This window comes from Engystomops pustulosus, chromosome 5, assembly GCF_040894005.1.
Source record: "Engystomops pustulosus chromosome 5, aEngPut4.maternal, whole genome shotgun sequence".
NCBI classification, from domain to species: domain Eukaryota; kingdom Metazoa; phylum Chordata; class Amphibia; order Anura; family Leptodactylidae; genus Engystomops; species Engystomops pustulosus.
The window spans coordinates 13095801-13121273 of NC_092415.1; the positions used below are offsets into that span (position 1 = coordinate 13095801).

The 25473-nt window shown below is 45.3% G+C and overlaps 1 protein-coding gene across 2 annotated transcripts in view; it reads left to right on the plus strand.

Annotated features, from left to right (window-relative positions):
- Nucleotides 1-25473, plus strand: part of ADCY8 (adenylate cyclase 8) — a 181246-nt gene that overhangs the window by 59129 nt on the left and 96644 nt on the right. For both annotated transcript variants that reach the window (XM_072151178.1, XM_072151176.1), the window contains exons 2-3: nt 2854-3003; nt 23879-24009. In XM_072151178.1, coding sequence (XP_072007279.1) covers nt 2854-3003; nt 23879-24009 — 281 coding nt within the window. The remainder of the gene's footprint in view (nt 1-2853; nt 3004-23878; nt 24010-25473) is intronic.

The following is a 25473-nucleotide window of genomic DNA, read 5'->3' on the forward strand; positions in this document are numbered from 1 at the left end:
CATAGTCGTCTTATGTACAACTGCTTCCCCTTAGCTTTGCTGCTTTGCCTACTACAATGGCGGTTACACCTTTGCCTGGTAATTTATTGCAGCAGTGGGCACATGCCAAGTTCCTTAGAATGGGGGAGGCTCTTATCCAATGGGAGCATGCTTTAGCAAAATGAGGCCTTGTCACGCCTGTGTCACCCTTTTCCAGCCTTCCTTGTTCCTACTTTAATGTATAAGCTGTATACAGTCAGCTCTAGAGCACCTCCTAGTGGTGGCTGCAGACTGACAGAATTGAGTCATGTAGCTCTACGTCTGCACAAGGCATTTGGAACAATGTATCAGAAAATGTTTTGAATTTTTGACCTAGAAAAACAACAGGGTATTAATATTCCTTAATTGTTTAATAGATTATAGACTACATTGATAGTAGATAATGCACTAATTTCTATCCTTCATTTTAGACTTTATCATGGTAATAATAATAATATATATAATTCCTTTATTTATATAGCGCACACAGATTCCGCAGCGCTGCACAGAGTTTGCCAAATCAGTCCCTTACCCCAATGGGGCTCACAATCTAATCAGCCTACCAGTATGTTTTGGAGTGTGGGAGAAAACCAGAGGACCAGGAGGAAACCCACGCAAACATGGAGATAACACACAAACTCTTTGCAGATGTCGACCCTGGGACTTGAACCCAGGTCTCCAGCTCTGCAAGGATGTAATGCTTGCCACTGAGCCACCGTGCTGCAAGGCTGTAATGCTAACCACTGAGCCACCATGCTGCAAGGCTGTAATGCTAACCACTAAGCCAACATGCTGCAAGGATGTAATGTTAACCACTAAGCCACCATGCTGCAAGGCTGTAATGCTAACCACTGAGCCACCGTGCTGCAAGGCTGTAATGCTAACCACTGAGCCACCGCGATGCCCATATGACCAAGAGTCGAACAAGTGCTGTGAGGGAATTAATCCTTCCATCATCCATGTGACTTGTCTATTTCATACTGTATATAGACATAAAGATACCGGGAGCGGGAAGGAAATGTAGAATTATCTGGATCTCAGCCCCTAAGGGGAGAACGTACAGATAATGGAAAACTGAGAAGTAAATGCGATAAGAAAAATGAGTCTTAGCTCCGTGGCGGAAATGTATTATTTTATCATTATTATCATAGTAGGAGTAATAGTGTAATACTAGACAGTACAAGGGAAAAAAAAATCCATAAAATACAGAAACCGCAAAATCCATGTTAAGTTTTAAAAGTTTTTTTGTTGTGTGTTCTCAAAGGGGTTTTAATTGGATTTTTGTTTGTTTTTAAAGGGGTTATTTCATCAGTTAATTTATTTAAGGAAATCTACCACCAGGATGAAGGATTGTAAACCAAGCACACTGATATACTGGTGTGTGCCCCCACTGGCAGGATCTGCTATTCTTTAAGCTTCTAATGTCCTGGTTTTTACAAAAAAGGAAGGCTGTCAAATTTATGCAAATGAGCCTTAGGGGCTCTATGGAGACTAAAGGCGCTCCTTAAAAATAAGGGCATAGGAAGTTTAAAGAAGAGCAGATGCTGCTAGAGTCTGCGCACACCAGTCAGTATGTACGTGTGCATAGTGTACAATCCTTCATCCTGGTGGTAGATGTCCTTTAAAGACATATAAGGCATAAAAGTATCATCTCACTGCTCCATTTCTCCTGTATAAGTGATATGCGTCCTGGTATATCTCTGCATCCTGGTGCTGCCTCTACACACAGGAAATGCCACCATTTTTCATCAATCAGTGATTGATTGGGCATTTCCTGTGTGTTGGGATGGGACCACCCAGGAAAAGGCGGAGATGGGAGAGACCTGTGAATGGGTACGGAGCAGTTATGAGGTTTGGATCTCTTCCCTTCATTTTCACATATGTGATAGCTTTAAAGGAAATCAACCATCACAATCCATCCTGATAAACCAGGGACATTACTCATAGATCCAGGCACCGGGACTGTGATATCTTCTTATATTTATTATCCATGGCCTCCTTCCTTCTAACATCAACTTTTAATAATATGTTAATGAGCCAGAAGGGCTCTGGGGGGGCATTACTAAAGTCCCTCCATGTTGTAGCTTCACAAGCTGTTACGCTGTCTGTCCCTGCTCCCTCAGCACTCCATCTGCTGTAATCTCACAGTGCAGGTGGGGAAAGTGCTCTCGCAGTGGTGGTGGATTTACCAAGACTGGAGTTGTACAAAAGTTCCCATCATTTACGCCGGACATGTGCTGCGTTTAAAAATAAATCTGGTGGACGCCCACGGCTCCACCCACAACTTTTTGAAAATCGGCATATTCTGTGCTAAAAAAAAAAAAATTGCACAAACTTTAATGTGTCTTGAGAACTTTCAGTGACCCTTAATAAATAATTGGTTAAGATATGAAACAAAAGTTTTTGGTTAAAACCATTTTTTGATTACCGTATTTTTCGGACTATAAGGAGCACAAAAAATCCTTTGATTTTCTCACAAATCTAAGGTGCGCCTTATAGTTCAGTGCGCCTTATATATGACCCATACTTACAGACAACAGCTGCCTTGTACTGTGCACAGGTCTGCCACCTGCTGGTCATTCATCCTTATAATCAGGTGCGCCTTATAATCCGGTGCGCCTTATATATGAACCTAGACGTTTTAGCAGACATTTATTGATGGAGCGCCTTATAATTTGGTAAGAATATTACAACCCAAAGATGTTTTTGTCAGAAGTTGGAGTTCCCCTTTAAATAAGAGATCATGGCCCATGTGCTGCTCACTGATCTCCTCTTACAGGGTAACAAATTGTGATGGTAAATGTGTAACTTTTTGTTTTCTCTCTTTTTTTGCAGATTGTGGCACAAGCTGTGCTGTTTATGTGTATGAACACTGCAGGAATCTTCATTAGCTACCTGTCGGATCGGGCTCAGCGACAAGCCTTCCTGGAAACCCGAAGATGCGTGGAAGCCAGGCTGAGACTGGAGACTGAGAACCAGAGACAGGTATTGTCCTCGGCTGCTTGTAATGCTTCCTTCTTACCAGTGGATGAGAGTAAGGCTGTGATAACACGGGATGTATCCAGGGTGTATCATTCCGGAATTGTATCATAGTCTCTGTGCTAACACAGAGCTGGTGCTGGGAACATCCACGCTGTGGTATCTTTATGTATAAACTATGGGATTAGTAAATATTGTCAGAAAAATAATACCGCCATACAGCTAAAAAGCTACTTTATTCTATAGTGGAGTATAGTAGAAGTCCCAGTGGGCCCCATATACATAAACCATCAAGGCCATCCCCTTATACTTCAGAATACACGTATATGCTACACAGAAATACACACATACACTATATATGGATTGCATACACATGCGATAAACACATTTACACATACTAAATATACACTACACGCAAATACCATATCCATAAAAAAAACACTGAAATATAGGTGCACATAAATATTTAACCACACACCCTAAAGACAAAGCCCACATGCCTGTATAATATCGCATATTTACCTGTAATAAATATTCCACACGCACAGATATATACCAGCAGGGAATATTCGGTACGTAAATATATACCATTATGAAAAATAGCACTCATAACTATTGGCAATAAATGTACTGCACACAAGGTATGTAAAAGAATATAATACTGCCCCCTATGTACAAGAATATAACTGCTATACTACTGCCCCTATGTACAAGAATATAACTACTATAATACTGCCCCTATGTATAAGAATATAACTACTATAATACTGCCCCCTATGTACAAGAATATAACTACTATAATACTGCCCCCTATGTACAAGAATATAACTGCTATAATACTGCCCCTATGTACAAGAATATAACTACTATAATACTGCCCCTATGTATAAGAATATAACTACTATAATACTGCCCCCTATGTACAAGAATATAACTACTATAATACTGCCCCCTATGTACAAGAATATAACTACTATAATACTGCCCCCTATGTACAAGACTATAACTACTATAATACTGCCCCCTATGTACAAGAATATAATTACTATAATACTGCCCCCTATGTACAAGAATATAACTACTATAATACTGTCCCCTATGTACAGGAATATAACTACTATAATACTGCCCCCTATGTACAGGAATATAACTACTATAATACTGCCTCCTATGTACAGGAATATAACTACTATAATACTGCCTCCCTATGTACAAGAATATAACTACTATAATACAGCCCCCTATGTACAGGAATATAACTACTATAATACTGCCCCCTATGTACAAGAATATAACTACTATAATACTGCCCCCTATGTACAGGAATATAACTACTATGATACTGCCCCCTATGTACAAGAATATAACTACTGTAATACTTCCCCCTATGTACAAGAACATAACTGCTATAATACTGCCCCTATGTACAAGAATATAACTACTATAATACTGCCCCTATGTACAAGAATATAACTACTATAATACTGCCCCCTTTGTACAAGAATATAACTACTGTAATACTTCCCCCTATGTACAAGAATATAACTACTATAATACTGCCCCCTATGTACAGGAATATAACTACTATAATACTGCCCCCTATGTACAGGAATATAACTACGGTACTATAATACTGCCCCCTATGTACAAGAATATAACTACTATAATACTTCCCCCTATGTACAGGAATATAACTACTATAATACTGCCCCCTATGTACAAGAATATAACTACTATAATACTGCCCCCTATGTACAGGAATATAACTACTATAATACTGCCCCCTATGTACAAGAATGTAACTACTACAATACTGCCCCCTATATACAAGAATATAACTACTATAATACTGCCCCCTATGTACAAGAATATAACTACTGTAATACTTCCCCCTATGTACAAGAATATAACTGCTATAATACTGCCCCTATGTACAAGAATATAACTACTATAATACTGCCCCCTATGTACAGGAATATAACTACTGTAATACTGCCCCCTATGTACAGGAATATAACTACTATAATACTGCTCCTATGTACAGGAATATAACTACGGTACTATAATACTGCCTCCTATGTACAAGAATATAACTACTATAATACTTCCCCCTATGTACAGGAATATAACTACTATAATACTGCCCCCTATGTACAAGAATATAACTACTATAATACTGCCCCCTATGTACAGGAATATAACTACTATAATACTGCCCCCTATGTACAAGAATATAACTACTATAATACTGCCCCTATGTACAAGAATATAACTACTATAATACTGCCCCCTTTGTACAAGAATATAACTACTATAATACTGCCTCCTATGTACAAGAATATAACTACTATAATACTGCACCCCCATGTACAAGAATATAACTACTATAATACTGCCCCCTATGTACAGGAATTTAACTACTATAATACTGCCCCCTATGTACAAGAATGTAACTACTACAATACTGCCCCCTATATACAAGAATATAACTACTATAATACTGCCCCCTATGTACAAGAATATAACTACTGTAATACTTCCCCCTATGTACAAGAATATAACTGCTATAATACTGCCCCTATGTACAAGAATATAACTACTATAATACTGCCCCCTATGTACAAGAATATAACTACTATAATACTGCCCCCTATGTACAAGAATATAACTACTATAATACTGCCCCCTATGTACAAGAATATAACTACTATAATACTGCCCCCTATGTACAGGAATATAACTACTGTAATACTGCCCCCTATGTACAGGAATATAACTACTATAATACTGCTCCTATGTACAAGAATATAACTACTATAATACTGCCCCCTATGTACAGGAATATAACTACTATAATACTGCCCCCTATGTACAGGAATATAACTACTATAATACTGCCCCCTATGTACAAGAATATAACTACTATAATACTGCCCCCTATGTACAGGAATATAACTACTATAATACTGCCCCCTATGTACAAGAATATAACTACTATAATACTGCCCCTATGTACAAGAATATAACTACTATAATACTGCCCCCTTTGTACAAGAATATAACTACTATAATACTGCCTCCTATGTTCAAGAATATAACTACTATAATACTGCACCCCCATGTACAAGAATATAACTACTATAATACTGCCCCCTATGTACAGGAATTTAACTACTATAATACTGCCCCCTATGTACAAGAATGTAACTACTACAATACTGCCCCCTATATACAAGAATATAACTACTATAATACTGCCCCCTATGTACAAGAATATAACTACTGTAATACTTCCCCCTATGTACAAGAATATAACTGCTATAATACTGCCCCTATGTACAAGAATATAACTACTATAATACTGCCCCCTATGTACAAGAATATAACTACTATAATACTGCCCCCTATGTACAAGAATATAACTACTATAATACTGCCCCCTATGTACAAGAATATAACTACTATAATACTGCCCCCTATGTACAGGAATATAACTACTGTAATACTGCCCCCTATGTACAGGAATATAACTACTATAATACTGCTCCTATGTACAGGAATATAACTACTATAATACTGCCCCCTATGTACAAGAATATAACTACTATAATACTTCCCCCTATGTACAGGAATATAACTACTATAATACTGCCCCCTATGTACAAGAATATAACTACTATAATACTGCCCCCTATGTACAGGAATATAACTACTATAATACTGCTCCCTATGTACAAGAATGTAACTACTACAATACTGCCCCCTATGTACAAGAATATAACTACTATAATACTGCTCCCTATGTACAGGAATATAACTACTATAATACTGCCCCCTATGTACAAGAATATAACTACTATAATACTGCCCCTATGTACAAGAATATAACTACTATAATACTGCCCCCTATGTACAAGAATATAACTACTATAATACTGCCTCCTATGTACAAGAATATAACTACTATAATACTGCACCCCCATGTACAAGAATATAACTACTATAATACTGCCCCTTATGTACAAGAATATAACTACTATAATACTGCCCCTATGTACAAGAATATAACTACTATAATACTGCCCCTTATGTACAAGAATATAACTACTATAATACTGCCCCCTATGTACAAGAATATAACTACTATAATACTGCCCTATATGTACAAGAATATAACTACTATAATACTTCCCCCTATATACATGAATATAACTACTATAATACTCCTCCCTATGTACAAGAATATAACTACTATAATACTGCCCCCTATGTACAGGAATATAACTACTATAATACTGCCCCCTATGTACAAGAATATAACTACTATAATACTGCCCCCTATGTACAAGAATATAACTACTATAATACTGCCCCTTATGTACAAGAATATAATTACTATAATACTGCCCCCTATGTACAAGAATATAACTACTATAATACTTCCCCCTATATACAGGAATATAACTACTATAATACTCCTCCCTATGTACAAGAATATAACTACTATAATACTGCCCCCTATGTACAGGAATATAACTACTATAATACTGCCCCCTATGTACAAGAATATAACTACTATAATACTGCCCCCTATGTACAAGAATATAACTACTATAATACTGCCCCCTATGTACAAGAATATAACTACTATAATACTGACTCCTATGTACAAGAATATAACTACTATAATACTGACTCCTATGTACAAGAATATAACTACTATAATACTGACTCCTATGTACAAGAATATAACTACTATAATACTGCCCCCTATGTACAAGAATATAACTACTATAATACTGCCCCCTATGTACAAGAATATAACTACTATAATACTGCCCCCTATGTACAAGAATATAACTACTATAATACTGCCTCCTATATACAAGAATATAACTACTATAATACTGCCCCCTATGTACAAGAATATAACTACTATAATACTGCCTCCTATGTACAGGAATATAACTACTATAATACTGCCCCCTATGTACAAGAATATAACTACTATAATACTGCCCCCTATGTACAAGAATATAACTACTATAATACTGCCTCCTATGTACAGGAATATAACTACTATAATACTGCCTCCTATGTACAGGAATATAACTACTATAATACTGCCCCCTATGTACAGGAATATAACTACTATAATACTGCCCCCTATGTACAAGAATATAACTACTATAATACTGCCTCCTATGTACAGGAATATAACTACTATAATACTGCCCCCTATGTACAAGAATATAACTAATATAATACTGCCCCCTATGTACAGGAATATAACTACTATAATACTGCCCCCTATGTACAAGAATATAACTACTATAATACTGCCCCCTATGTACAAGAATATAACTAATATAATACTGCCCCCTATGTACAGGAATATAACTGCTATAATACTGACTCCTATAAAAACAACATCTATCTATTTTCACTCAAAGTAATATATCTTGGAAGTAGTTATATTAATAACATAGAGCAGTGGTGGCGAAACTATGACACGGGTGCAAGAGGTGGCACTAAGAACCCTCTCTGTGGGCACCCAGGTCCTCAGCATAGAGTTCTTTAGACAGGACCCATGGCCTCCTCCTGTAGTCTCAGGCCACACAGGACAACACAGCCTTGACTGCCTGGGACTGCTGGAGGAGTGAGCAGATGTGGACAGGGCTGGATTATACACGGAGGGAAGCTACAATAATAATCAGAATTTCTCCCCTTTCTTCTGTATTGATGTCCTCAGGATGCCAATTCGGTTGAAAGCTTTGACAAAGCAGTAAGCAATAAGTTAAATCTCAGCAATAAGTTAAAGCTTAAAGGACTATTCCCATCTCGGAATTCACATTTAATTTAATTCATTTTCCATATGTAAACATTTCTTCAATTGGATGTTATTTAAAAAAAATTCCTGTGTGGAAATTATTTCTCATAAATGTAGCCATATTGTCCCTTAGAAACGAGATATCTTCCTTAGATACGACCACCCCACACTCTGGCAGCGGTGGCCAGACATGTGCTATAGAGTCCTGCACTGAATTCTTCAATCATAACCACAGGACGGCTGTAGGATATGTAGCAACTCCCGGAAATTTCATAAAGAAAAACTTTTTGTATCTTTGTGCAATCCCTCCAGCAGAGGTGGTCGTATCCAAGGACACAGTCTTGTTTCTAAGGGACCAAATGACTGCATTTATGAGAAATTATTTTCACACCGGTAATTTTTTTTTTTAAATAACATCCAATTGAAGAAATGTTTATGTATAGCAGAATAATGAAATTGAATGTAAATGCCCAAACGAGAATATCCCTTTAGGTTGCCATTGGCACTTTGAAATAAATAAGTGGGTTTTTGTTGTAGTTTGGGCACTCGCTCTCTAGAAGGTTCCCCTCACTGACTTAGAGTCTACAGGAAAGTTGCTAAACCTGTCATGATACAAAATAAATAAAGTTCCGTAGTGACCGGACTTGTGTTGTAGGTCCGTGGTCTCTGGGTTGTATGGCCGGTCTATGACTTCTCTGCGTTTTGGTTTCGGGGGAAGCTTCATCCACAGAAATGACACTTTGTTGCCAAGTTTGAAGTCACCTGATTTTTCGTTGTTACTTAATTTCAAAGCTGATACAATTTGTTGTCTTGTGAGAAGTGCGGAGCCAACAAGAGAGTGTTGTGTGCCCCTGCAAGCCCCCTCCAGATTACAGGTGTTTCTATGGAGACCCGTCTCCAGGGATTGCCATGGTGATGGCATTTATAGAACGTGCGCAGGAATGCAGCCAAAATAAGACGGGATGAGAGGAGAGCGTCCATATCAATCACGGATTCCCAGGAGTTGTGTGCGCAGCCATGGGAAGAACTGGTGGCATAGCGGGTGCAGGTGCCCGGATCACAAGCATCTGTCAGGTCCGATAGTCCGTGGGTGATGGAGAACCTGGCATCGGAATAATCTGCATAGTAGTAGAGGTGACCTTCACCGCCATCACGTCCTGACTGTAGACATACAAAACGGAATATGGAACGTGACATTAGGTTATATCCCAGTGAGATAAGAGAATGCCCCTCTGTTCATATGGACATCATGAAGGGGATTTGGATACAACTATAGAGCCCCCTAAGTGACTCCTTCCGGCAGAAGTTAACCTGTTTTTACAGTCTCAACTTAAAGTGGTTTGGCTTGGCGCCACTTAAAGGGAACCTGTCAGTTAAACTTAACCGCACTAACTATACAATCTCACCATTAATGCATATACATGTTGTTCTAACTCAGCCGCACCTATAGCTTCCTGATTGACAAGAGGTGCGCTTCCTCTTCAGCTGAGTGTGACTTAACTTTGCTACATCATTCAACCTTCCCTCGGGAATGAGGGAGACGTTGGCTTTGTGACCCACTATAGAGAATTCCTGAGGGAGGAGGGACTTCTCTTCAACGAGTTACATACAGCCAACATTCATGAGGGAAGTTGGAAAGAGGTGGTTGAGCTTAGTGGCATGCGGATGAATAAAAAGCACCCACCTTGTCAATCAGGAAGCTGGAGGTACAGATGAGATAGATAAACATGAATATGCATGGATGGTGTAGCAGAGTACTCTGGAACTTTTCAGGTATGGTGAGGAACAATATAGGGATAGTTGTCCTGCTGTGTAATAGCAGTTTTCAAATACATGTTTAGTTTTTCTGGGTTAGTTTAACTGACAGGTTCCCTTTTAGGACATTGTCCAAGTGTTTGAACTGGTTTTCACCCTTTAACCTTTATAGAGGGATCTGGACATTCAGAGTATGTGGTGCTTTAGTATACAGGCTAACCAGTGGATAGGGATTAACAATAAAATCCCTACGGGAGGTCAGTAACCAGAAAAGTCAGAAACATGGGTAACCTGTCACAATAAAGGACGTCTACAAGACTTAGCTTCTTATTCATATTATTTATTTATAGAGCAGCATTACTTCCATGGTGCTGTACAATCATTGAGAGGTTCACATACATTACATTAAGAGCAAATGCTAGTACAAATACAAGACTACAGAGATCAGGAGACAAGTGGGAGGAGGACCCTGCCTGCGAGGGCTCACAATCTATAGGGGAGGTGGAGAGACACGAGGTGAGGGAACAGAGCAGAGCGGTTATTGTGTATTGTAGGGAATCCTGAACAGGTGGGTTTTCAGATTACTTTAGAAGGTGGGGGACAGGCTGACATATTTCAACCATCCTAGATAAGAATATAATCAGGTAAGGTCTGTCCAGGTTGGATTATTTACTCTTTGAAAGCCAGAAGAGCCAGCGGTCAGAGCGCCTATGCTGACCCCTGACCACTGCTGGCTATGATAGAAAGGTGTCAGGACACACAGGACATGGTAGCTCATTGTGTATGGGGGGTGTAGTCACAGAGGGGTCAGAGCGCCCATGCTGACCCCTGACCACTGCTGGCTATGATAGAAAGGTGTCAGGACACACAGGACATGGCAGCTCCCTGTGTATGGGGGGTGTAGTCACAGAGGGGTCAGAGCACCCATGCTGACCCCTGACCACTGCTGGCTATGATAGAAAGGTGTCAGGACACACAGGACATGGCAGCTCGCTGTGTATGGGGGGGTGTAGTCACAGAGGGGTCAGAGCGCCCATGCTGACCCCTGACCACTGCTGGCTATGATAGAAAGGTGTCAGGACACACAGGACATGGCAGCTCGCTGTGTATGGGGGGTGTAGACACAGAGGGGTCAGAGCGCCCATGCTGACCCCTGACCACTGCTGGCTATGATAGAAAGGTGTCAGGACACACAGGACATGGCAGCTCGCTGTGTATGGGGGGTGTAGTCACAGAGGGGTCAGAGCACCCATGCTGACCCCTGACCACTGCTGGCTATGATAGAAAGGTGTCAGGACACACAGGACATGGCAGCTCGCTGTGTATGGGGGGTGTAGACACAGAGGGGTCAGAGCACCCATGCTGACCCCTGACCACTGCTGGCTATGATAGAAAGGTGTCAGGACACAGGACATGGCAGCTCGCTGTGTATGGGGGGTGTAGACACAGAGGGGTCAGAGCACCCATGCTGACCCCTGCTGGCTATGATAGAAAGGTGTCAGGACACACAGGACATGGCAGCTCGCTGTGTATGGTGGGTGTAGTCACAGAGGGGTCAGAGCGCCCATGCTGACCCCTGACCACTGCTGGCTATGATAGAAAGGTGTCAGGACACACAGGACATGGCAGCTCGCTGTGTATGGGGGGTGTAGACACAGAGGGGTCAGAGCACCCATGCTGACCCCTGACCACTGCTGGCTATGATAGAAAGGTGTCAGGACACACAGGACATGGCAGCTCGCTGTGTATGGTGGGTGTAGTCACAGAGGGGTCAGAGCGCCCATGCTGACCCCTGACCACTGCTGGCTATGATAGAAAGGTGTCAGGACACACAGGACATGGCAGCTCGCTGTGTATGGTGGGTGTAGTCACAGAGGGTTCAGAGCACCCATGCTGACCCCTGACCACTGCTGGCTATGATAGAAAGGTGTCAGGACACACAGGACATGGCAGCTCGCTGTGTATGGGGGTGTAGTCACAGAGAGGTCAGAGCACCCATGCTGACCTCTGACCACTGCTGGCTATTATAGAGAGGTGTCAGGACACACAGGACATGGCAGCTCGCTGTGTATGGGGGGTGTAGACACAAAGGGGTCAGAGCGCCCATGCTGACCCCTGACCACTGCTGGCTATGATAGAAAGGTATCAGGACACACAGGACATGGCCGCTCGCTGTGTATGGGGGTGTAGTCACAGAGGGGTCAGAGCGCCCATGCTGACCCCTGACCACTGCTGGCTATGATAGAAAGGTGTCAGGACACACAGGACATGGCAGCTCGCTGTGTATGGGGGGTGTAGTCACAGAGGGGTCAGAGCACCCATGCTGACCCCTGACCACTGCTGGCTATGATAGAAAGGTGTCAGGACACACAGGACATGGCAGCTCGCTGTGTATGGGGGGTGTAGACACAGAGGGGTCAGAGCACCCATGCTGACCCCTGACCACGGCTGGCTATGATAGAAAGGTGTCAGGACACACAGGACATGGCAGCTCGCTGTGTATGGGGGGTGTAGACACAGAGGGGTCAGAGCACCCATGCTGACCCCTGACCCCTGCTGGCTATGATAGAAAGGTGTCAGGACACACAGGACATGGCAGCTCGCTGTGTATGGGGGGTGTAGTCACAAAGGGGTCAGAGCGCCCATGCTGACCCCTGACCACTGCTGGCTATGATAGAAAGGTGTCAGGACACACAGGACATGGCAGCTCGCTGTGTATGGGGGGTGTAGTCACAGAGGGGTCAGAGCACCCATGCTGACCCCTGACCACTGCTGGCTATGATAGAAAGGTGTCAGGACACACAGGACATGGCAGCTCGCTGTGTATGGTGGGTGTAGTCACAGAGGGGTCAGAGCACCCATGCTGACCCCTGACCACTGCTGGCTATGATAGAAAGGTGTCAGGACACACAGGACATGGCATCTCGCTGTGTATGGTGGGTGTAGTCACAGAGGGTTCAGAGCACCCATGCTGACCCCTGACCACTGCTGGCTATGATAGAAAGGTGTTAGGACATACAGGACATGGCAGCTCGCTGTGTATGGGGGTGTAGTCACAGAGAGGTCAGAGCACCCATGCTGACCTCTGACCACTGCTGGCTATGATAGAGAGGTGTCAGGACACACAGGACATGGCAGCTCGCTGTGTATGGGGGGTGTAGTCACAGAGGGGTCAGAGCGCCCATGCTGACCCCTGACCACTGCTGGCTATGATAGAAAGGTATCAGGACACACAAAACATGGCAGCTCGCTGTGTATGGGGGGTGTAGACACAGAGGGGTCAGAGCGCCCATGCTGACCCCTGACCACTGCTGGCTATGATAGAAAGGTATCAGGACACACAGGACATGGCAGCTCGCTGTGTATGGGGGTGTAGTCACAGAGGGGTCAGAGCGCCCATGCTGACCCCTGACCACTGCTGGCTATGATAGAAAGGTGTCAGGACACACAGGACATGGCAGCTCGCTGTGTATGGGGGGTGTAGTCACAGAGGGGTCAGAGCACCCATGCTGACCCCTGACCACTGCTTGCTATGATAGAAAGGTGTCAGGACACACAGGACATGGCAGCTCGCTGTGTATGGGGGTGTAGTCACAGAGGGGTCAGAGCGCCCATGCTGACCCCTGACCACTGCTGGCTATGATAGAAAGGTGTCAGGACACACAGGACATGGCAGCTCGCTGTGTATGGGGGTGTAGTCACAGAGGGGTCAGAGCACCCATGCTGACCCCTGACCACTGCTGGCTATGATAGAAAGGTGTCAGGACACACGGGACATGGCAGCTCGCTGTGTATGGGGGATGTAGTCACAGAGGGGTCAGAGCACCCATGCTGACCCCTGACCACTGCTGGCTATGATAGAAAGGTGTCAGGACACACAGGACATGGCAGCTCGCTGTGTATGGGGGGGTGTAGTCACAGAGGGGTCAGAGCACCCATGCTGACCCCTGACCACGGCTGGCTATGATAGAAAGGTGTCAGGACACACAGGACATGGCAGCTCGCTGTGTATGGGGGGTGTAGACACAGAGGGGTCAGAGCACCCATGCTGACCCCTGACCCCTGCTGGCTATGATAGAAAGGTGTCAGGACACACAGGACATGGCAGCTCGCTGTGTATGGGGGGTGTAGTCACAAAGGGGTCAGAGCGCCCATGCTGACCCCTGACCACTGCTGGCTATGATAGAAAGGTGTCAGGACACACAGGACATGGCAGCTCGCTGTGTATGGGGGGTGTAGTCACAGAGGGGTCAGAGCACCCATGCTGACCCCTGACCACTGCTGGCTATGATAGAAAGGTGTCAGGACACACAGGACATGGCAGCTCGCTGTGTATGGTGGGTGTAGTCACAGAGGGGTCAGAGCACCCATGCTGACCCCTGACCACTGCTGGCTATGATAGAAAGGTGTCAGGACACACAGGACATGGCAGCTCGCTGTGTATGGGGGGTGTAGTCACAGAGGGGTCAGAGCACCCATGCTGACCCCTGACCACTGCTGGCTATGATAGAAAGGTGTCAGGACACACAGGACATGGCAGCTCGCTGTGTATGGGGGGTGTAGACACAGAGGGGTCAGAGCACCCATGCTGACCCCTGACCACTGCTGGCTATGATAGAAAGGTGTCAGGACACAGGACATGGCAGCTCGCTGTGTATGGGGGGTGTAGACACAGAGGGGTCAGAGCACCCATGCTGACCCCTGCTGGCTATGATAGAAAGGTGTCAGGACACACAGGACATGGCAGCTCGCTGTGTATGGTGGGTGTAGTCACAGAGGGGTCAGAGCGCCCATGCTGACCCCTGACCACTGCTGGCTATGATAGAAAGGTGTCAGGACACACAGGACATGGCAGCTCGCTGTGTATGGGGGGTGTAGACACAGAGGGGTCAGAGCACCCATGCTGACCCCTGACCACTGCTGGCTATGATAGAAAGGTGTCAGGACACACAGGACATGGCAGCTCGCTGTGTATGGTGGGTGTAGTCACAGAGGGGTCAGAGCGCCCATGCTGACCCCTGACCACTGCTGGCTATGATAGAAAGGTGTCAGGACACACAGGACATGGCAGCTCGCTGTGTATGGTGGGTGTAGTCACAGAGGGTTCAGAGCACCCATGCTGACCCCTGACCACTGCTGGCTATGATAGAAAGGTGTCAGGACACACAGGACATGGCAGCTCGCTGTGTATGGGGGTGTAGTCACAGAGAGGTCAGAGCACCCATGCTGACCTCTGACCACTGCTGGCTATTATAGAGAGGTGTCAGGACACACAGGACATGGCAGCTCGCTGTGTATGGGGGGTGTAGACACAAAGGGGTCAGAGCGCCCATGCTGACCCCTGACCACTGCTGGCTATGATAGAAAGGTATCAGGACACACAGGACATGGCCGCTCGCTGTGTATGGGGGTGTAGTCACAGAGGGGTCAGAGCGCCCATGCTGACCCCTGACCACTGCTGGCTATGATAGAAAGGTGTCAGGACACACAGGACATGGCAGCTCGCTGTGTATGGGGGGTGTAGTCACAGAGGGGTCAGAGCACCCATGCTGACCCCTGACCACTGCTGGCTATGATAGAAAGGTGTCAGGACACACAGGACATGGCAGCTCGCTGTGTATGGGGGGTGTAGACACAGAGGGGTCAGAGCACCCATGCTGACCCCTGACCACGGCTGGCTATGATAGAAAGGTGTCAGGACACACAGGACATGGCAGCTCGCTGTGTATGGGGGGTGTAGACACAGAGGGGTCAGAGCACCCATGCTGACCCCTGACCCCTGCTGGCTATGATAGAAAGGTGTCAGGACACACAGGACATGGCAGCTCGCTGTGTATGGGGGGTGTAGTCACAAAGGGGTCAGAGCGCCCATGCTGACCCCTGACCACTGCTGGCTATGATAGAAAGGTGTCAGGACACACAGGACATGGCAGCTCGCTGTGTATGGGGGGTGTAGTCACAGAGGGGTCAGAGCACCCATGCTGACCCCTGACCACTGCTGGCTATGATAGAAAGGTGTCAGGACACACAGGACATGGCAGCTCGCTGTGTATGGTGGGTGTAGTCACAGAGGGGTCAGAGCACCCATGCTGACCCCTGACCACTGCTGGCTATGATAGAAAGGTGTCAGGACACACAGGACATGGCATCTCGCTGTGTATGGTGGGTGTAGTCACAGAGGGTTCAGAGCACCCATGCTGACCCCTGACCACTGCTGGCTATGATAGAAAGGTGTTAGGACATACAGGACATGGCAGCTCGCTGTGTATGGGGGTGTAGTCACAGAGAGGTCAGAGCACCCATGCTGACCTCTGACCACTGCTGGCTATGATAGAGAGGTGTCAGGACACACAGGACATGGCAGCTCGCTGTGTATGGGGGGTGTAGTCACAGAGGGGTCAGAGCGCCCATGCTGACCCCTGACCACTGCTGGCTATGATAGAAAGGTATCAGGACACACAAAACATGGCAGCTCGCTGTGTATGGGGGGTGTAGACACAGAGGGGTCAGAGCGCCCATGCTGACCCCTGACCACTGCTGGCTATGATAGAAAGGTATCAGGACACACAGGACATGGCAGCTCGCTGTGTATGGGGGTGTAGTCACAGAGGGGTCAGAGCGCCCATGCTGACCCCTGACCACTGCTGGCTATGATAGAAAGGTGTCAGGACACACAGGACATGGCAGCTCGCTGTGTATGGGGGGTGTAGTCACAGAGGGGTCAGAGCACCCATGCTGACCCCTGACCACTGCTTGCTATGATAGAAAGGTGTCAGGACACACAGGACATGGCAGCTCGCTGTGTATGGGGGTGTAGTCACAGAGGGGTCAGAGCGCCCATGCTGACCCCTGACCACTGCTGGCTATGATAGAAAGGTGTCAGGACACACAGGACATGGCAGCTCGCTGTGTATGGGGGTGTAGTCACAGAGGGGTCAGAGCACCCATGCTGACCCCTGACCACTGCTGGCTATGATAGAAAGGTGTCAGGACACACGGGACATGGCAGCTCGCTGTGTATGGGGGATGTAGTCACAGAGGGGTCAGAGCACCCATGCTGACCCCTGACCACTGCTGGCTATGATAGAAAGGTGTCAGGACACACAGGACATGGCAGCTCGCTGTGTATGGGGGGGTGTAGTCACAGAGGGGTCAGAGCACCCATGCTGACCCCTGACCACGGCTGGCTATGATAGAAAGGTGTCAGGACACACAGGACATGGCAGCTCGCTGTGTATGGGGGGTGTAGACACAGAGGGGTCAGAGCACCCATGCTGACCCCTGACCCCTGCTGGCTATGATAGAAAGGTGTCAGGACACACAGGACATGGCAGCTCGCTGTGTATGGGGGGTGTAGTCACAAAGGGGTCAGAGCGCCCATGCTGACCCCTGACCACTGCTGGCTATGATAGAAAGGTGTCAGGACACACAGGACATGGCAGCTCGCTGTGTATGGGGGGTGTAGTCACAGAGGGGTCAGAGCACCCATGCTGACCCCTGACCACTGCTGGCTATGATAGAAAGGTGTCAGGACACACAGGACATGGCAGCTCGCTGTGTATGGTGGGTGTAGTCACAGAGGGGTCAGAGCACCCATGCTGACCCCTGACCACTGCTGGCTATGATATAAAGGTGTCAGGACACACAGGACATGGCATCTCGCTGTGTATGGTGGGTGTAGTCACAGAGGGTTCAGAGCACCCATGCTGACCCCTGACCACTGCTGGCTATAATAGAAAGGTGTCAGGACATACAGGACATGGCAGCTCGCTGTGTATGGGGGTGTAGTCACAGAGAGGTCAGAGCACCCATGCTGACCCCTGACCACTGCTGGCTATGATAGAAAGGTATCAGGACACACAGGACATGGCAGCTCGCTGTGTATGGGGGTGTAGTCACAGAGGGGTCAGAGCGCCCATGCTGACCCCTGACCACTGCTGGCTATGATAGAAAGGTGTCAGGACACACAGGACATGGCAGCTCGCTGTGTATGGGGGGTGTAGTCACAGAGGGGTCAGAGCACCCATGCTGACCCCTGACCACTGCTTGCTATGATAGAAAGGTGTCAGGACACACAGGACATGGCAGCTCGCTGTGTATGGGGGATGTAGTCACAGAGGGGTCAGAGCACCCATGCTGACCCCTGACCACTGCTGGCTATGATAGAAAGGTGTCAGGACACACAGGACATGGCAGCTCGCTGTGTATGGGGGATGTAGTCACAGAGGGGTCAGAGCACCCATGCTGACCCCTGACCACTGCTGGCTATGATAGAAAGGTGTCAGGACACACAGGACATGGCAGCTCCCTGTGTATGGGGGGTGTAGTCACAGAGAGGTCAGAGCGCCCATGCTGACCCCTGACTCCTGCTGGCTATGATAGAGAGGTGTCAGGACACACAGGACATGGCAGCTCGCTGTGTATGGGCGGTGTAGTCACAGAGGGGTCAGAGTGCCCATGCTGACCCCTGACCACTGCTGGCTATGATAGAAAGGTGTCAGGATACACAGGACATGGCAGCTCGCTGTGTATGGGGGATGTAGTCACAGAGGGGGTCAGAGCGCCCATGCTGACCCCTGACCACTGCTGGCTATGATAGAGAGGTGTCAGGACACACAGGACATGGCAGCTCGCTGTGTATGGGGGTTGTAGTCACAGAGGGGTCAGAGCACCCATGCTGACCCCTGACCACTGCTTGCTATGATAGAAAGGTGTCAGGACACACAGGACATGGCAGCTCGCTGTGTATGGGGCTTGTAGTCACAGAGGGGCCAGAGCACCCATGCTGACCCCTGACCTCTGCTGGCTATGATACAAAGGTGTCAGGACACACAGGACATGGCAGCTCGCTGTGTATGGGGGGTGTAGTCACAGAGGGGTCAGAGCACCCATGCTGACCCCTGACTACTACTGGCTATGATAGAAAGGTGTCAGGACACACAGGACATGGCAGCACGCTGTGTATGGGGGGTGTAGTCACAGAGGGGTCAGAGCACCCATGCTGACCCCTGACCCCTGCTGGCTATGATAGAAAGGTGTCAGGACACACAGGACATGGCAGCTCGCTGTGTATGGGGGGTGTAGTCACAGAGGGGTCAGGGCACCCATGCTGACCCCTGACCACTGCTGGCTATGATAGAAAGGTGTCAGGACACACAGGACATGGCAGCTCGCTGTGTATGGGGGGGGGGTGTAGTCACAGAGGGGTCAGGGCACCCATGCTGACCCCTGACCACTGCTGGCTATGATAGAAAGGTGTCAGGACACACAGGACATGGCAGCTCGCTGTGTATGGGGGGTGTAGTCACAGAGGGGTCAGGGCACCCATGCTGACCCCTGACCACTGCTGGCTATGATAGAAAGGTGTCAGGACACACAGGACATGGCAGCTCGCTGTGTATGGGGGGGGGTGTAGTCACAAAGGGGTCAGGGCACCCATGCTGACCCCTGACCACTGCTGGCTATGATAGAAAGGTGTCAGGACACACAGGACATCGCAGCTCGCTGTGTATTGTTATCAAAGCCTCGGAACCAAAAATTTCTATCATTCCCAAGTATCAAACTATTTGCACAGCGTTGGATGACACATGACATTCATTGGATTTACAACTTACATCACAGTAAATGACAACTTTTTACATTTTGCAAAACTTAATTGTTTTTCCAAAAACATTTAATTAATACATTTTGTTACATTTCTGTGTGATGTTAGGCCGGTTCTCCTAGTGAGCGTAATTTAAGAATAAATGTAAGGTGATGCCTCCCGCATTAAGGATAATGTCACAAATATCACAATATAATGGCCTCCTGCTGCAATGGGAAACCGCAGTGAAACAGGTTATTTTTACGATCGTCACAGGAGCCTATTATCCTGCCATCTCCCTGCACGGCTGTGACGTTATTCCCATCGCAGAGTATAAATGGGATGCTACTCACTTTAGTAATTTACTGCGGGAACGTCAAGGGTCATGCATCCCCCCCACAGGAAATATAAAGGAGCTCATTCCATTGCCTTTAATTGAATGGCTGAATGACTGTAGTGGAGCACAAAGCTCTGCCATGATGAGTTATTCCGAGGCTTTGTGCTCCTCTACAGCCCCACACATCTGTAGATTTGGGAAAATTGACCTCGTAAATTTCAGAAAAGACAAATAGTGAGTGGTTTTTAATGAAATCGTGGTGCCGTATGGTAAAGGTCAAAATTTGGTCCCCAAAAATCTGTACAGAATTAAAATATACTGGGGCAGATTTAACAAGCAGTCTGAAAGTCAGAATATTTCCAATTGCCCATGGCAACCAATCACAGCTCCCCTTTAAAATATTCATGAGCACTGGTGAAATGAAAGCTGAGCTGTGATTGGTTGCCATGGGCAACTGGAAATATTCTGACTTTCAGACTGCTTGATAAATCTGCCCCACTGTGTCTATACTGCCACGTGCACCCTTAGAACTTACCTAGAGACGCTATTACACTATAATATGTGCCAGACTATAGTAATTGTGCACGGATGGGCGTCCAAAGTGAAAAAAGTCCTGCGGTACAGTGTCAGTATATAGAGAACAAGAGAAGTGGTACTGTGCACTGTCACTATATAGAGAACAAGAGAAGTGGTACTGTGCACTGTCACTATATAGAGAACAAGAGAAGTGGTACTGTGCAGTGTCACTATATAGAGAACAAGAGAAGTGGTACTGTGCACTGTCACTATATAGAGAACAAGAGAAGTGGTACTGTGCACTGTCACTATATAGAGAACAAGAGAAGTGGTACTGGGCAGTGTCACTATATAGAGGACAAGAGAAGTGGTACTGGGCAGTGTCACTATATAGAGAAGAAGAGAAGTAGTACTGGGCAGTGTCACTATATAGAGAAGAAGAGAAGTAGTACTGTGCACTGTCACTATATAGAGAACAAGAGAAGTAGTACTGTGCACTGTCACTATATAGAGAACAGGAGAAGTGGTACTGTGCACTGTCACTATATAGAGAACAGGAGAAGTGGTACTGGGCAGTGTCACTATATAGAGAAGAAGAGAAGTAGTACTGTGCACTGTCACTATATAGAGAACAAGAGAAGTAGTACTGTGCACTGTCACTATATAGAGAACAAGAGAAGTGGTACTGTGCACTGTCACTATATAGAGAACAAGAGAAGTAGTACTGTGCACTGTCACTATATAGAGAACAAGAGAAGTGGTACTGTGCACTGTCACTATATAGAGAACAAGAGAAGTGGTACTGTGCACTGTCACTATATAGAGAACAGGAGAAGTGGTACTGGGCAGTGTCACTATATAGAGAAGAAGAGAAGTAGTACTGTGCACTGTCACTATATAGAGAACAAGAGAAGTAGTACTGTGCACTGTCACTATATAGAGAACAAGAGAAGGGGTACTGTGCACTGTCACTATATAGAGAACAAGAGAAGTAGTACTGTGCAGTGTCACTATATAGAGAACAAGAGAAGTGGTACTGTGCAGTGTCACTATATAGAGAACAAGAGAAGTGGTACTGTGCACTGTCACTATATAGAGAACAAGAGAAATGGTACTGTGCAGTGTCACTATATAGAGAACAAGAGAAGTGGTACTGTGCAGTGTCACTATATAGAGAACAAGAGAAGTGGTACTGTGCACTGTCACTATATAGAGAACAAAAGAAGTGGTACTGTGCACTGTCACTATATAGAGAACAAAAGAAGTGGTACTGTGCAGTGTCACTATATAGAGAAGAAGAGAAGTGGTACTGTGCAGTGTCACTATATAGAGAAGAAGAGAAGTGGTGCTGTGCAGTGTCACTATATAGAGAAGAAGAGAAGTGGTACTGTGTAGTGTCACTATATAGAGAACAAGAGAAGTGGTACTGTGCACTGTCACTATATAGAGAACAAGAGAAGTGGTACTGTGCAGTGTCACTATATAGAGAAGAAGAGAAGTGGTACTGTGCAGTGTCACTATATAGAGAACAAGAGAAGTGATACTGTGCACTGTCACTATATAGAGAACAAGAGAAGTGATACTGTGCACTGTCACTATATAGAGAACAAGAGAAGTGGTACTGTGCAGTGTCACTATGTAGAGAACAAGAGAAGTGGTACTGTGCACTGTCACTATATAGAGAACAAGAGAAGTGGTACTGTGCAGCGTCACTATATAGAGAAGAAGAGAAGTGGTACTGTGCACTGTCACTATATAGAGAACAAGAGAAGTGGTACTGTGCACTGTCACTATATAGAGAACAAGAGAAGGGGTACTGTGCACTGTCACTATATAGAGAACAAGAGAAGTGGTACTGGGCAGTGTCACTATATAGAGGACAAGAGAAGTGGTACTGGGCAGTGTCACTATATAGAGAAGAAGAGAAGTGGTACTGTGCACTGTCACTATATAGAGAACAAGAGAAGTGGTACTGTGCAGTGTCCAGTTCTATGAACTATTAAAATAAAGATAAAGGCCTTTAAAGGTTGGGATTGTGAGCTGCAGATAAAGATTCTGACTGTGTCATAAACAGCCGGTATTTTGGGGTATGTAGGATTTTGTTTTGAAAGGTGAAGTTTCAATCTTACAATGACACCAGCAGTTTGTTTCTAGCTGCTAAAGAGCCCAAGAGAGCAGCATCTGGAATAAAACTCCATCTGCAGCCTCTAAAATTGACTCATTTCAGGCGAAAAATGACTTTTTTTTCCTTCGGAGGTGATTATGCTATAGGGAAACGGATGAGATTTCCCATAACACAGGGAATATGATTTTATACCCTACCCGTGGGGACTGATAGTATAATAGAGTAAGTGGTGGTGAGAGGTTCCCTTTCAATACCAAAATTATTTATTTATGATCTATTTAGCATGAAGGGTTTTAACATTTACTTCTCAAGATGCCATAGCCAATGGGATAGAAAAGTGACTCTCATCATAAGTAGATATTCATGCAGACAGTCAGGCAGCTGTACAGAAAGCCATTGTAATTTCTAGTTCTGTGGTATTTCTTCAGATCAGCGCAGGATTATAAAGATTTTGGATTATCTTCATATTTAAGAGACAGAACCAGAAAAGATAAGGATAACCTCTCATCTATTGAACTGTAGGATCCAACATCTATGATTTTAAAATTTGTATTCTATCAAGAATTCCAAAATGTTTACATGTTACAAAGTCAATATTCTGTTTTTGGTTTATTTTTTGTTGCCTGCATTTAAGACATTTTTACTATAGAAGGAATAGATAATTGATTGAACTGACTGAACCCAAATCGATTGGTTGGGTCTGATCTTGATATTTTTGTTCTTTTTATTTTGCAGGAAAGGCTTGTCCTCTCTGTATTACCTCGATTTGTTGTACTTGAAATGATCAACGACATGACCAATGTAGAAGACGAGCATCTGCAGCATCAGTTTCACAAGATTTATATCCATCGCTATGAAAATGTCAGGTAAGGGAAGCCCTTTAAATACGGCTCGGCTTTAGCAGATTTACAGCATAAAGCCACAGTGGTTTTGAATGGCTTGTCAAATCCCCACAGATAGGAGGGGAGGGGTATTGCCTCACTGTTTGACTGCTGCATTTTGTTCAGAGAAGATGAAGTCTAAAAGATTTAACAATATTTCATTTGAAATGCCCCTCGGAGGTGTGGCCTATGGCAGGAAATCCTCAGATCCCCTCCCAGGAGGAGTCTAAGCTAGCAGATTGCAAGGGATACTGTATCAGAATCAATTAAATAAAGACTATAAATCCATGCCTAGTACATTGCTCAGTTATAAAAAAAATCAATGGATTGTGGGGGGCATGCTAAACTCCAGATTAAGGGGGCCCCCATTCTCATGATCAGAGGGAATTCCTAGTGGCTGGACATCTGCCAATAAGGATGTTACCCCTATCCCCTGAAATGTGAAAAAAAAATCATAGCTGCTCCCTCTAGAACAGCGCCTCGCCTGTAAATACCATCACTCTGGACAGCTGTTCAACCCCTTTAAGAAAAAAGCTTAGAGCTTAATTTAGAGCACTAGGCTGCTTCTACAGCTCCTATAGAATTGTATGGAGCAGCAGAGCACCTGATTGAAAAACTTTGTCAACATCTGCAAAGAATTTGTATGTTCTCTCCGTGTTTGCGTGGGTTTCCTCTGGGTCCTCCGGTTGCCTCCCACACTCCAAAACCATTGGGGACAGGGACTGATTTGGGAAGTTCTGTGCAACGCTGCGGAATCTGTGTGCGCTATATAAATAAAGGAATTATATCCATCCTTAATTATTCGAGACCTCTTAGGGCTTCGCACTGATGTTGTGTTTCATATCCGTGGTTCAGTGAGTTCCACGGAAGCCTCACAAAGCCATTGTTTTCAACAGGTGTTTTCACATTGGCTTTTTTTTTCCACTCATCCAATGTCTGTGGAAAAAAAATTATGAAACGTGTTCTATTTTTTTGTACATCACAGAAGCCCATAGAAGTCTATGGGTGCGCAAAAAAACCTGATGAAATCCCTTTTTTTTTTTCACCGATGAGGCAGAGAAACCAGGGGTGATGTTTTGAAATCAAAGTTAAACCTTCAATTTTTTTTTTACTGATGGAAAGTTAAAAAACGGAAGCAAAACAGAGACAAAACACAACGGATGCGCAATGGAAGCTGAGCGCACCCACACAATGGGAAACTACCCTTACAGATCCCAGATTTATAATATGTAAATTGTATATTGGTAAGTGTTTATTATGTAAAACCCCTTTAAGATATCTCTGTAAATGGACTGAGAACACACTGAACTCGGTGACAACTTGGGCTCTGCTATCTCGCTGACGCCAGCCTGTGGTTAATTGCATAGGACAGCTTTGCCAGGCAGGATTGTGGCCTCCTGTGAGGATCTATAGGGGAGGATTGCTTTGAAAGCCACCCCATAAGCTGTA